This window comes from Limulus polyphemus, unplaced genomic scaffold (assembly GCF_000517525.1).
Source record: "Limulus polyphemus unplaced genomic scaffold, Limulus_polyphemus-2.1.2 Scaffold826, whole genome shotgun sequence".
Lineage (NCBI taxonomy): Eukaryota > Metazoa > Arthropoda > Merostomata > Xiphosura > Limulidae > Limulus > Limulus polyphemus.
Genome location: NW_013666436.1, coordinates 29,904 through 44,987, shown reverse-complemented (window position 1 = coordinate 44,987; position 15,084 = coordinate 29,904). Strand labels below are relative to the sequence as shown.

Genomic DNA, 15,084 nt, shown 5'->3' with positions numbered 1-15,084 from the left:
CACTGGGACATTCGTGGGGTTCCTCGATAAGTTATGATTCTTCTAGAAACTCCAGCGCGAATGCTCCCAGCGTCGCGTGACTTCCGCTGTCGTAACAATATTTATAGCCTTCAATCTTGTTCCGTTACAGAGCCATTAAATAGAAAGTCAGACCCCTCTTACCACACCACCTGTCACATCCTCTCTTTCAGTATTTGTTAATAGTTCTCTTTTACTCTTAATACTGTATTATGTATAACCAATATAAAGCCAAGGTTTTCATCTATCAAATAATGTATTATGTTACGTTGTTTTCTGAACATAGAATTGTAATTTTCTTTGTTAGTACAACCTTCATTCCAACAGGAAAGCTAACAACTAGTTTGAACGAATTTGTAACAGCTCTTGTCACATAGTTAGAAAACCAGATAAATTGTGATAGTTAGAGAAAATTGTCTGTTTTTGTATGTTATTATTCTATGTTCTTTGATGCATAATTTAATTAAATAAAAATTATTTAGTACATTACTACCAATAAATTGCCTACCCAATGGCACAGCAGTATGTCTGCGGACTTACAACGCTAGAAACCGGGTTTCGATACCCGTACTGGGCAGAGCACAGATAGACCATTGTGTAGCTTTATGCTTAACTTCAAACAAACAAACCAATAAGTTAAAAAATGTACGGTTAAGTGTCATTGACAGTCGACAGCAAAAAAAAGAAAGAAAGAAAACAGATGTGAGTACTTTATTTCTTGTTTTTCATGTTTTTCTTTATTTATTATTATAAAAGTAACTAAAGTGTAATAATAGAGATTTCTTTAGGTTAGTTAAGGTTAGATTAGGTAAAATAAATAATAATATAATCAAAATATTTCACGAGGACGCAAGCAAGTAGCTTAGAGAAGCTCATGGGTAATATAATTCGATAGCGTAACACGAGCTCCACTCCACGTTCCCCAAGTGATTTACAACTTATAATGGCGCGAATAGTATTAGTAGTTAGACTCGGTTCAAAGGGCAATAAAACAACACAATTTAATTATAAATAGATGTATACTGTTACGAGTTTATAGCTACTTAGGATAAATGAATGTAATTTCATGCTACAATTTGAAGTCATTCTAGAAAGAAAAAAGGTAATTTAGACTTTTTTGTAGTTATGAAATCAATTAAATTGACCAGTCTTGTATGGAGTTAGGATAGAGAAAATAACAGATAAAATGTAAAGTTTTACTGAAACAAGCATTTGAAATGTATTTAGAAGGTTTTAGAGATTACGCAAATGAAATATGAGATTTTTGAAACGAAGAAAAGTATTTTTATTCTTAATATGAAGGGTTCGAATCCCCGTCCTACCAAACATGCTCGCCCTTTCAGCCGTGGGGGCGTTATAATGTGACGGTCAATCCCACTATTCGTTGGTAAAAGAGTAGCTTAAGAGTTGGCGGTGGGTGGTGATGACTAGCTGCTTTCCCTCTAGTCTTACACTGCTAAATTACGGACGGCTAGCGCAGATAGCCCTCGTGTAGCTTTGCGCGAAATTCAAAAACAAACAAACAAACAAACTTAATATGAAAATCACTTTGCATACGGACTAGTAAAAATACTCGATATATTCACGGACAAATCTTTTAAAAATCTTTTTTTATTAAAAATTCTTCACTAAAAATGTGATTCTTTTAAATGTGAAAGACTTATAATGTTTACTCAAAATCTACAAATTTTTTTGAAGATATACATACTATATTAAAAATTAGTAGTATCAAAACTATAAAGACTAAAGGAGTACAAACAGGTCACGTGGTCGGTCAAATCCACCGAACCCATGTTGAAAGATTGACTCGAGACATTAAGATGTAACAAAATTACTGCTGAGATCCCAAGATAGAATTCAAGGGAAACTGATGGTTGGTAGCAATTATTTAAATTACTGGAAATTAGACAAATAGACAAAGGACCTTACAATCTAAGCACTCAGATTATATTTTGTGGTAGATGTTGGCAGACATTTGCTTATATAATTTTTGTTTGAATTAATTCAATATGTTGCACACAAGTTGTTGCTTTGTAAGATCATGTCTAATAGCGTGGTTTGTATATATCATCTTTCCACAACATGAAAAATTTACACAGACTGTCGAAATCAGGTAATATTTGTATCATTTTCTATATTTTTTGTATAAGCTATCTTACATGTTTATCTGAGGTAACGGGTTTTTCACGACCCCTACGGAGTTGCATTACTGGGATAAATATGGCGATTAAAGTTGATTGCTATGTCAAAGCTTGTGTACCTACTATGTTGGAATAAACATACATCTATGTATTTTGTAGATAACATAAAATATGATTTGGATATATGTTTATGGCAGCATGCGTCATTTGTGTTTGTTTCTATTCGTGAGTACTTCTATTTTCGAGATATCACTTGAGTTGGAGTTATTACAACTGCTTGAAGATGTGTTTGGTGGCTTTTATATACAGTCGTCGGCTGTCGTGTAAACCAGAATAGCTACTGAACAGTGACGTCATATACTACAAGTGTGAATTGATTAATTAATATATGGAGATAGATGTGTGACGTCTTTTCTGTTATATACTTGATTCTACCACATCCAGTCATATCCATTTGATGCACTTATTCTATGGTTTGTGTTATTACATTGTGAAAAACACCATTAGGTAGCCAAAGTTCTACAGCTTCTCTAAATAAAAGATATTATACTTGCACGTGATATTGTATGAAATCACAGCTTCGTAAGTTCGTAAAGATTTAGTTTTTTGCATACTGATGCTTCAAATGTTGAATTAGAAGCAGTTCTGTGTCAGAAAAGTATCATAGCATATACCAGTAGCACAGAACTCTGCAGAGAGAAACTATACTACTACAGAATTAAAATATCTAGCTGTAGTCTGTGCTATAGAAACATTTTAAATATGACTAAATGGAGAAGAAGTTACAGTTATAACTGACAACGCTGCCTTGCAATGGTTACAGTCAGCTCCGAAGTTAATTGGTAGACTGGTGCGTTGGTCACTAAAATTACAAGACTTAACATTTGAAATACTGCACAGAAAAGGAAAAGAGAACCAGTTCTCTGATGCCCTATCTAGATATCCTATTGACCACCAAGAAGAAACTCCAGGTTTGGACATCAGTAAGCTATCACCTAAACTTTTTGTCATTGTCAATGTTAACACTAGAGACGATTCTACTATAATTGCAGAGACTATAAGTAAATCCAAACACTATGTCTTGAATGATAATGATCTTTATGACACAAAAAGAGTTGCTAGCAATGGTAAATTCAGGCCAGTTATTCCCTAAACATTGAGACTGGCAATTATAATCGAATTGCATGATAATCCTACGGCTGCTCATCTAGGTGTCCGAGAAAAATAGACAAAGTATCCAGACGTGGTTATTGGCCTGGAATGAGAGAGGACATTAAACATTATGTGTTGTCATGCCATGTTTGTCAAATTGCTAAATTGGATCAGAAGCGGCAAGCTGGATTTGTGCAAAGCACTAAACTAATGAAACCTGGTGAGATAATAAGACATCATGAGACCTTATCGGATATCTAGGACAGAAACAAATAACCATGAAGGTGATTGTCAATAAACTAATTAATGAATACTTGTGTAAATATGGTATTCCAAAGACTCTTGTATCTGATAATGGCCCACAATTCGTGTCTCATTTGATGGATGAAACTTGTAAAGCTATGGGAATTAAACACATCTTTTCAACTCCATATCATCCTCAGTCTAACATTACTGAAAGAGTAAATAGAAATATTGGTAGAATGATATCTGCTTACATTGAAAAAATATCACCGAACTTGGAATAATAATTTATATGAATCATTAAAACTTGTATTCATGAGTCTACAGGTTATACGCCAGTCAAATGTCACTTGGGATGTGAGATCTTCCTTCCTTGGGACCAACTGACAAAATACCCAACAGCACCTCAAACCATTGATGAACAAACATTCTCTAAAAGCGACAGCAACAAGCCTGCAACCGTAATAGACGCCTATACACATTTAAAGTAGGTGGTTTAGTATTATTAAGGACACATCCTTTACCTTCTGCTGTAAAACATTTTGCTGCAAAATTTGATCCGAGGTGTAACGGACCTTTCGAAATTATAAAGTGTGTTACTCCATTAGTGTATGAATTAAAACATCCTAGATCATGTCAGTGATAAGACAATTTCATATTTCTAATATATATATATTTTTCCCCAGTGACAATTCTCTCATCAGTGAAGAAGATAGTAATCGCCCTGGTCAGTTGCAGCAAAATGAAAACTTCAGCTACAGAAAACTTAATGGTGGTTCTCCCACAAGAAAAGGGCTTCTGCTGGTGTGTCCACTTCTCATCCTTCAACGGATCCTACTGATGACTTACCTCTATCTTCTCCTCAAAGGACATTGCGACCACGTCGCAGAGTTAATTATTGTAGTTAGCTAATCTTCAAAGTGTTAAACTTTCGGTAAGCTGAATCATAGCCAGAAGGTATAGAAGATCTAGCTGAAGATTCAACAACGTAAGTTGTATTTTTCTTGTAAGGTATCTGTACTTAAACTTTAAAGAATTCATGATGTCAGTATAAAAAGGGAGTTAAAGTAAGGATACGAAAATCAGGATATATTATACGAAGTGATTATTGTCATCACTTTGTTTTTCAAGGCAGAAAAAGTGTAAGATGGCAAGTTCTATTTTTTATATTATGGTTGTGTTTATTTTTCATTTATTATTTCCTTCAATCCTTTAGTTTATTTATAAATTTTGTTGCATTAAAACGCTAACTCACCTTCTACATGATAATTTATATTTTGAATAAATACGTATGTGTGTATGATGAAACTGACATCAGCTTTCCTAGCGGTGACGTACAGATACTATTAATGTAGCAAAAGAATATGTAAATTTATCATCGCATGAGGTTGTACTCTCCTGACCTATTCTGTGAATAAATACCCTGCTAGAAGCTTCACTGAGAGAGAGAGAGAGAAAGAGTCATGAGATAGTATTGAAGGGTATAGTTATTGCTGTTTGTCACTCGATGTTGTTATGGATATTATTATTGATATTAAAAGGTATTCTTTGAATATTGTATTTGTTTTTTGTTTTTTTTGGAACTAGGTTTTTTATTTCTAGTTTTTTTTTCTTGATTCCATTATTGTTGAATTATTAATATTTATGATAAATTATTTATTAATATTGGTGTGAGGTCCTGGCCAGGCATTTGTTTATTAACTGTGTTTAATTTAGTTCTAAATGTTATTATTGTGAATAATTTATGTTTTTCTTGTTGAACCCTGATTGTATAGGTACATTAACTTTAGACTGCTACAATAATAGGAACTTATAGCTTGAATAAATTGTCAGCAGTAGATCTGCATCCTTGTTTGTTTACTTTTTGTGATCTCTATTTTTTTCAATAGATTTCAAATTCGCAGTGTTTAATTTTCTTGTATGTTGGTTTTTAATGCAAAGCAAAGGGCAAATATATGCACTTAGTGGGGGCTGTGTGTTACCAGTAGAAAAGCAGCGTTTTCAAATAAAACAAATACGTCATCACTTCAAATATAGCCTCGTGTCTTTAAAAGTAATTATTTGTACCTGAGATTTCCTGTAAACACACGTTTAACACGCCTCGAGTACAAAAGCAGCTGCTCAGAGCAACATCGCATCTATTATGTATTTATAAACACGTAAATCAACTTTCAGTGAAAAACAATCAACTTTTAAATAGGTCATGGACATTTGCAGTACTTCATATAATATATCTGTCTAGGCTTTGGTGCAAAATACCCAGTCGATTTTGTTCTAGGCTTGTGAGACAATAATAATAATAAGAACAAATGGGTAAATTTTAATTTTGTCTACAATCATGAAATCACTTTTTTTTCAAGAATCAGTCTGCTTTTAAGGTAGTTTTGCCCGAATGTTTTGAGAAAATTCCTGTGTGATCCTATTATGAACCACTATCGTGGTTCATGATTTAGAGGATTGCAATGGGAGAGATATCTAAGTGGACAACATACTGGTCGCTGGTCATACATTTCAATCTGCTGCTGAGAAGTTTAGAATAGTATTCCAGCACATTAGGGATGCAGACTTGAAAGTGAAATTCGAAAAGTAAGTAGGGTCATATTTTTAATGACCCTGCAAAGATTGCAGTATTCAAAGATCAAGGACTGGCCTCAGCCAGTAACTAAATTAAAACCATGCAGCTTCTTAGGTTTTGCACTGTGTTACCAGTGTTGTATGGCCACTATCTCTAAGACGGCTGCATCACTATCTGTATTGACTAAGACTTATTGATACACACTTTTAATGCACATGGAAATGTGAAGGCATGTTCCAGTCCTCGAAGCACAGGTACTGGCTTATCCTCATAACCATTCTCTATGTATTATGGATAAAGATGTCTGTTATAGTGGAATTGGAGTGGTTTTGTCACAGTTAGGGGAACATGGGGTGTGTGTGATTTCTTGTGCAAGTTATGTGCTAACTAGTGCTGAGTACTGACACCATACAACAAAAATGAATGTATCAGGTTTCATATGGCCAGATTCTTTTCACTTGATGTCTGTGACTTGCTAGCAATAAATTTCAACAATAAACAGACAGGATACAATCCACTTGTTTTAGAATAATATATTTAAAACAAAATCAAACGTATGTACAAAAATTCGTTACAGTACTGGTTATCACAGTTGTATCCAGAGCTTTAAATAATTGTGTCAAAGTCCACACAGGCGGGCTCAATTACTTCAAAACACCGTTTGAAAAGACAAATTACTCTCCTTTATCTCTGTTATTACAATACAAGCTGTGAAACTCACTTAAGAAATCGCCCGTTGTTTCTAAACTTACACGCAGTCTAATTTCGCTGTTACCTTTACTTTCGCTAACTTAACTTGCTCTAACTTGTTTGTCTCTCTCTCTATATATATATATATATGTATATATATAAGTACACACACTGCCCGACTGAGACCTAGAACATTAAACATACTAAAATACTTTGTAATGTAACAATACTCATTTAAAGCGACGAGAAAAAATCAGAAGGTTCGAGTACGTAACATGACGTTAATTCACAACAATTGAACTACGCAACAAATGATTCGTAAACAGTTACATAAGCAAACTTGCTATAACTATCACTTCTAAAAATAACTTACTTTAACATTCGCACTATAAAATTAATTAATACTCTTATTAAATTTAAATGAAACAGTTGTGTATATCTAACAGGATTCTTGCATCTGTAGTATTTGTTAAACATTACCACCATCTCTACTTATAGGGAGGGAGTTCATCATTTGAGTGTGAGACATCAATATAGGGGCTAATACACTTCACAAATTACACTTTGGACAATGAAATTGCAAGAGCTCAACTTCTTTGTACGATATCCCGATCAACAACATAGAAATTCCACATATTTTCTCGCCAGACAGTGAAAATTATGTCCACTCATTGATTTTTCAGATCCTGGACACTTAGCAGTGACAGCCATTATAGTAGCAGTAGCAATGAACCATAACAGTGTTTAAAATTTTGAATATGTCTAAACACCTTAAATTACCAGTTAGAAGCATTGAAAAGATCAACTGAAGGACTTAAAGTCAAACAAAGCTTAGATTCTATTTATCAGGCAGGAAGTGAAGCAAGAGCATCACAAACTGTCAAATGTTGCAATATAACTGCACAAAATTTGGTAGTTTGTTGTTTGGTTGTTTTTTGCTGCATTTACACAAAGATGTCGAACAATGGTGTAAATATTGTATTATATATTCAATGTCTGGCAAATAAAAACAACAACTGCGTCACAGAAAATTGTAGATTCTCCTCTCAAGAGAATTTCTTAGATATAGTTGGTCCTTTGCCTAAAATTCAGTGGATATCATGGTTTGGGGCACCAGAAGAGATTTATGTGGATCAACAGTCATTTGATTGCTGATACGTGGCAAGTAAATGTTAGGTGGGGTTAAAATGCAAACTTCAGCATATAATCCATCCTCAATCCAATGATTTGACTGTTAATTGTATGCTTTTTATGTTTATTAAATTTGACTGAACTGGCTGAGATGAGAATCTACCATATATCATGATGGTATACTGTGCAACAGTCGACGGATTGTTCTCCAAATCTCCTGATCTTGAGATATTAAGAATAGCTATTTGTGGATCTGATGTATGACTCTCTTGCCAGTGCAGATGTATCAAAGTGTCTATGGGAATATGCGGGATGGGTGAATACTAACGCATATGAAAATAGACCATGCATCAAAAAAATGCTATGATGAAATAGCAACAGAATGAAGTTTCGAGCCTGGTGACTGTGTTTGGCAATCGTATGCTCAGCTGCAAATAAACAAGTCAGTCCTAGCTGGACTGGTCTTTATTTTGTGTATTAACAGCTCAATGATCAGTTGCATAACAATTTGCTTGGAGTGCTTCAGGAAATAATTTGTCTTTTATCCCAATACCATTGAAATGCACTCGTCTTCAGCCATGCTGAACCCGATTTCATTATCTGAATTCTGGTTGAGCAGGCATGTATCTGTATCCTGGAGGACTTACAACTAAGCCATATTTTATTCAGTCCAGTGGGCAATGCGTTAGCTATGGCCAACAGTGGTCATTAACTGCTATAACTCTTCTTAGTATGTAATCAGTACATTATTATACTAATAACGTTCAAGGGTGCTAAATAATCTCCTCTTATGGTCTCCATCCTCTCGGGTTTGGTTAAATCACACTGCAATTAACTATCAATGACCTGCTTCTATGTTAAGTTCTCAGGTCTTATCCCTAATAGTTAACCTAGCCTATGTAGCAAATCAGTGCTGTCAATCAATAGCTAGTTAATTATCCATTTAGAGGACTTAGCAAAATGCTATCAAGCTCTCCACATCCAAGATTGAATCAGTCTGAAATCATCACGCCTTCTTTGAACTTGGTCTTACTCCACAGCTTTTCTTCTTCATTTCCGTTCAAAACCGAAAAGAATTGGAAAAAGATGAAAGCCACTGTTTTACATAAAGCAGATCCTGATCATGCTACTATAACATAAGTTAATCTCTGCTCTGTGGTACTGCAAACTAGAAATTGGTTACTGATTGCTTGGAGGATTACAGATGGTTCGGCCTCCGTAATGTCCAGCACACTAGATAAGTCTCTAATTACTTTTTCACGACATCGGTAGAATTGAACATATGAGTAAATAGGAACATGGGAAATTGTAGCTTCCCTAAGTTTACTAATAACACTAATATTCTGGAAAGTCCTAACAGTATTTGTATTTCAATATGCAGTAGTTCCATGTAAAACTTGTAATTGGTCAAAATTATTATCATTGTCTGTGGTATTGTTTTTACAAAAGGTCTGACATGGCCCAGTGGTTAGGACGCTCAATTCGCACCGCACTCTGCAGGTTACGGGTTCGAATACCCGTCCGAATACGCCCTTTCAGTCTTGGGAGCATTATAGCGTGACCATCAATCCGTTGGCAAAAGAGTAGCCTAAAAATAGACGGTGGGTGGTGCTGACTAGCTGTCTTTTCTCTAGTCTATTACTGCGAAATTACGGACGGCTAGCACAGATAACCCTTGAGCATCTTTGTGAGAAATTTAAACCAACAATAAGTTTACGAATTTATAACACTAATATCCGCGTTCGATTCCCCGTGGTGGACACAGCAGATAGTCCAACATGGCTTTGTTATAAAGCAAAGAAACTGGTGGTAGTCTATCCCTGACTTTTGAACTTCATTAAACTTAGTTTGTAACAAATAAGTCAGTTTAAAACTAAATTAACTGGATGGCGATTTAAAGCTTTTTTTTTATATTAAAGTAAGTCTGTTTGTCGAATTTCGCGCAAAGCTACTTAAGAGCTATCTGTGCTAGCCGTAACTAATTTTCAAGTGATAGACTAGAGGGAAGATAGCTAGTCAACACCACCCACCACCAGCTTTTGGACTACTTTTCTCAAACCAAATAATGGGATTTAATCATTACTCTTATAACACACCTATGACTCCAACTTTAATAGAGCAATTTTTAAAGGTAATGGAATGCGAACTATTACGAATATAAATAAATAACTTCGCTTGGAAAATTGTTTAATATAACTGTGGCTCTTTATCAATATTAAATTTTAGCCCATTCAGCTCATATGAGCCTGATGAAAACAAACTGCATCCTAAAATCTACATTATTTGAGTGCCAGACAAAAAGGCTAAGAAAGTTATTCATGATTTCTATTTGTGTAAAAGATATACTTCATTTGATAGAACCATCTAGCTGTATTCGTAGACAAATAACAAACACTGTTACGTTTTTCAGAGAAAAAGCAATGGACGTTTGTATAATAAGCGCCATCTATTGCCTTGTAAGAAAATTTTGTCAATTCTTAAACTTACGTTTTCCTTCATGTTTATTAAATACATTTACAAATAATCTTGTTTTAAATTTTAATGTTTTTCACTACGATCGTTTTTTAAATTAATGCGATATTTTATGTTTCTACAAACACATACCCAAAATACCTGCTTTTATAGACTACATTTAATATCTATAATGGCTGGAGACGGCTTGAATGAGTAACGAAGAAAAACTTTAACATAAGTTTAACATAACAGCGAATGTACAACGTTTCGACAAGGTTTTGTCATCATCAGGTACCTGATGATGTCTCCAGCCATTATTAGTCTCAAAGTGGGTTCCTCGTCATCGAATTTTAATATCTATAAATTATATATGTATATGTGTAATTTTACCTTAAAATAATATTGTATAAGTATATCTAAATAAGTCTTATTTCTTTGCATTTATGTATTTAACAACCCGAGAAAATTAAGAAAACTTATAACGAACATTGCACGTCTTGGTAAGTTTACTTTTTAATAAATAATTCATGAGTAACAAGTCGTTTACAGTTTGTTATAAAGTCATGCTGTTATCGCCAGTTACCATGGTAATATATATTTTTACAATCTAATTATTCAGCTTTTACACAAACTTAACAACTAAAAGATTTGAAACAAAGAACATTAGTTTATGAGAACGTACATATGTGATTCAGTGTTAAACATATTTCTTATGTTATGTTCAATATAAAAAAGTGCGGGTAGAAAACTGTTCCATACAGTCTTAACCACGCTTTCATGTAGGTAGTATTTCTACTGTGTAAATTTATGAAATATCTTGATGTGTTGCAACTTCAATGTTTAACTGAAAATGATGATACAGCAGCATAGAAATGAGCAAGTCATGGTTTCCGTTTTGCTTTCGCATTATTTTATTTCAAAGGAAATCAGCTTATGAGAAAAAAAGCTTCTAGGAAATGTGGAAGACATCTATAAATCGGTTGTTTGAGAAAGTTCTGGTAAATAATGATGTATTCATACATATACATAGAGAGAGATATTCTACTTATACCATACATATACATAGAGAGAGATATTCTACTTAGACCATAGATATACATAGAGAGAGATATTCTACTTAGACCATACATATACATAGAGAGAGATATTCTACTTAGACCATACATATACATATAGAGAGATATTCTACTTAGACCATAGATATACATAGAGAGAGATATTCTACTTACACCATAGATATACATAGAGAGAGATATTCTACTTAGACCATACATATACATAGAGAGAGATATTCTACTTAGACCATACATATACATAGAGAGAGATATTCTATTTAGAACATACATATACATACATATACATAGAGAGATATATTCTACTTAGACCATACATATACATAAAAAGATATATTTTACTTAGACCATACATATACATAGAGAGAGATATTCTACTTAGACCATACATATACATAAAGAGAGATATTCTACTTAGACCATACATATACATAGAGAGAGATATTCTACTTAGACCATACATATACATAGAGAGAGATATTCTACTTATACCATACATATACATAGAGAGATATATTCTACTTAGACCATACATATACATAAAAGATATATTTTACTTAGACCATACATATACATAGAGAGAGATATTCTACTTAGACCATACATATACATAGAGAGAGATATTCTACTTATACCATACATATACATAGAGAGATATATTCTACTTAGACCATACATATACATAAAAAGATATATTTTACTTAGACCATACATATACATAGAGAGAGATATTTTACTTAGACCATACATATACATAAAGAGAGATATTCTACTTAAACCATACATATACATAAAGAGAGATATTTTACTTAGACCATACATATACATAGAGAGAGATATTTTACTTAGACCATACATATACATAGAGAGAGATATTCTACTTAGACCATACATATACATAGAGAGAGATATTCTACTTAGACGCTAACGCTACAACATTTTCTAACATTGTATTTGGTTGTGTGTTATCCACACCTTATGTGCCATATTAATTTAATATGCTTACAAAATGTACTGTTTTATTGTATTTATATAGCTATTACGAGTTTTTTTGTGTTACAACTGTCGCTTCGGATATTGTACAAGATCTAGTCTACCTTGTATTATATGTATAAATTGACATAGCTGTCAGTGGTATTTTTATGTCTGAAATTGTACAGCATTAAACATCTTTGTAGTTATTTATATAATTTCAAGGTTATTTTGCAGTGGTCTTTAAAGTATACTTTCTTGGGGTTGAATACATGATTGCCAGGTTTTATGAGAGATAAATATGAGTTAAAAATAAATGGAAATAATTACTTGTTAAAAGCTTATTGGTTTAAAAATTTCTAAATCAAACACGAGTGTGTAGAGTGACGATAACCCCTGGATTACTTTATTACACTTCTCTTTTACTGTTTTAGAAATGTATGTGTAAAATCTATCTCGTTTACTACAATGTCATATCACGTAATACTATTATTTGTTAAATAACGTTCAAGAAAACAAGAATCGCACCTTACCATGACCGCTATCTTCATCCATATTCAGAGCTATTTTTCGCTTCAGCTACTTACAGTTTGCAGGGAGGCAGTTTGGGTATTTCCTCGGATATTATTTTGGAGTCTAAGGGAAAAAAACATAAAGAAGTAAATATATGTTAGAACAAAAATGTTACTACTCTTCACGAAATAAGCCGTAACTCGATTTATTAAAGTGATAGCAAATTGAAGCAAGGTAGCCATAGTATCAACAGTAGCTACTTGAAACTTAGTAATATAAGACTATCAGTCCTTCATTGGTATGTCCATGTGGCGTTACTTCCCCACGTTATTTATTATGTATATACATCATTAGTATACTCTTTTAAAATATTACCTTAACTGATTGGTCGAAGAGAGAGAGGTTACATGGTAAAAAACAGCTTAATTTACGGAAAACCAGTGCAGGAAGATGGTGTAATTATTATGGAAGTATTAAATGAATAGTTAATCAAGCTCCCTATTAAAGCATTTTAAGTAAGACTTACAAAGTAACTATTTTTCTTGATTTATTCTATTTTTCCTTACTAAAGTACATGAGACGACGATTTTCCAAAACTGCTAATACTTTTCCTTACTAAGATTCATGGTAACCACTTTTTTTTGTTAATTCTGCTTTTAAAGCATACGTGATGATCACTTTCCCTCATTGATAATCCTTAACCTTACTAAGGTACATGATAAATACATTTCTTAGCCTTTTTCTCCTGTACATATTGTGCCCATTTTTCTTACTTAATTTTACTTTTCCACATAAAAGAATTGATTTTGCTTTTACCAAACATCAAAGAAGAACGACAAATAAGTTTTAGTGAAGCTACAATGTTTCCCTGAATTAAACTATAAGCATCTATATCTTGATAACATCAAAATATAAAGGGAAATTGTGAATTAAAAAAAGTATCGTTGTTTTACTAAAAAAGTTGTTCTAAGATTTGTTAGAATGATATTTTCTTATATAATCAAAACATGATTCAATTTTGTAGTGTTTTCATCCAACTTATGTATTGAATAGAATGTCTGCGTGACTTAAAGCATGCTTTGATATGTGTGACAAAAGGAACTCATAGGAAGTTCAGCAGAAATTGTAGATTCAAAGAAACCTTCCAACTCACGATCATACAAATCACTTTGTCAATAATGCTCTTTGTATTCTGCATTCATTAAGAATGTTATATATTCAATGTTTTCGAACTTCTCCTGATTGATAATTGAGCTTGTAAAAGCAAGGCTACTTTGACATGTAGTGATCACAGGAAGTGTTACATTACTATAACTACACCTAATCAGTACACTCTTCTTTGAAGTTATACTGTTCGCCTGTATTTTAAGCTGTCTTAATATTCCTTGTAACATTCAGTACACCTGTAAGATTTAATACACCTGTAACATTTAATACACTTGTAACATTCAGTACACCTAGAGCATTTAGTACACCTGTAACATTATTTTTTGGGAAACTAAAATATGTTCTGATAACTGTGATAATTTACACTGAAGTGGTAATTGTAGATTTGTGCTTATTTGTTTGTTTGGTTGCTTAGCACATTCAAAGTAAGATGAGAGATTAAGTCATTTCAAACCTCATATAGAAAATGTAAACGCCACTTATATGGAGCTGCATCGTGAATATGAGAGTCTTCCAAAACTTATAAGAACAGCAATACATTTATTATTTACCTCTAGAAAGTAATGAAACTTAAACATATATTTAGTGGTTACCTTTGTACTGAATGTTACAAGTGTATTAAATATTACAGGTGTTCTAAATGCTATAGGTGTACTGAATGTTACAAGTGTATTAAATGTTACAGGTGTATTAAATCTTACAGGTGTACTGAATGTTACAAGTGTATTAAATCTTACAGGTGTACTAAATATTACAGGTGTACTAAATGCTATAGGTGTACTGAATGTTACAAGTGTATTAAATGTTACAGGTGTATTAAATATTACAGGTGTACTAAATGCTATAGGTGTACTGAATGTTACAAGTGTATTAAATGTTACAGGTGTATTAAATCTTACAGGTGTACTGAATGTTACAGGTGTACTAAAAATGTGTTGTTTAAAAATATCTTTAC

The 15,084-nt window shown here is 33.0% G+C and overlaps 1 protein-coding gene across 1 annotated transcript in view; it reads right to left on the bottom strand.

Annotated features, from left to right (window-relative positions):
* LOC106460736 (MAGUK p55 subfamily member 6-like) overlaps nucleotides 1-13,095 on the bottom strand; it is a 111,594-nt gene extending 98,499 nt beyond the window's left edge. The window contains exon 1 of the mRNA XM_022387512.1: nucleotides 12,983-13,095. Coding sequence (XP_022243220.1) covers nucleotides 12,983-13,004 — 22 coding nt within the window. The 5' untranslated portion in view covers nucleotides 13,005-13,095. The remainder of the gene's footprint in view (nucleotides 1-12,982) is intronic.
* Nucleotides 13,096-15,084: the final 1,989 nt, after the last annotated feature.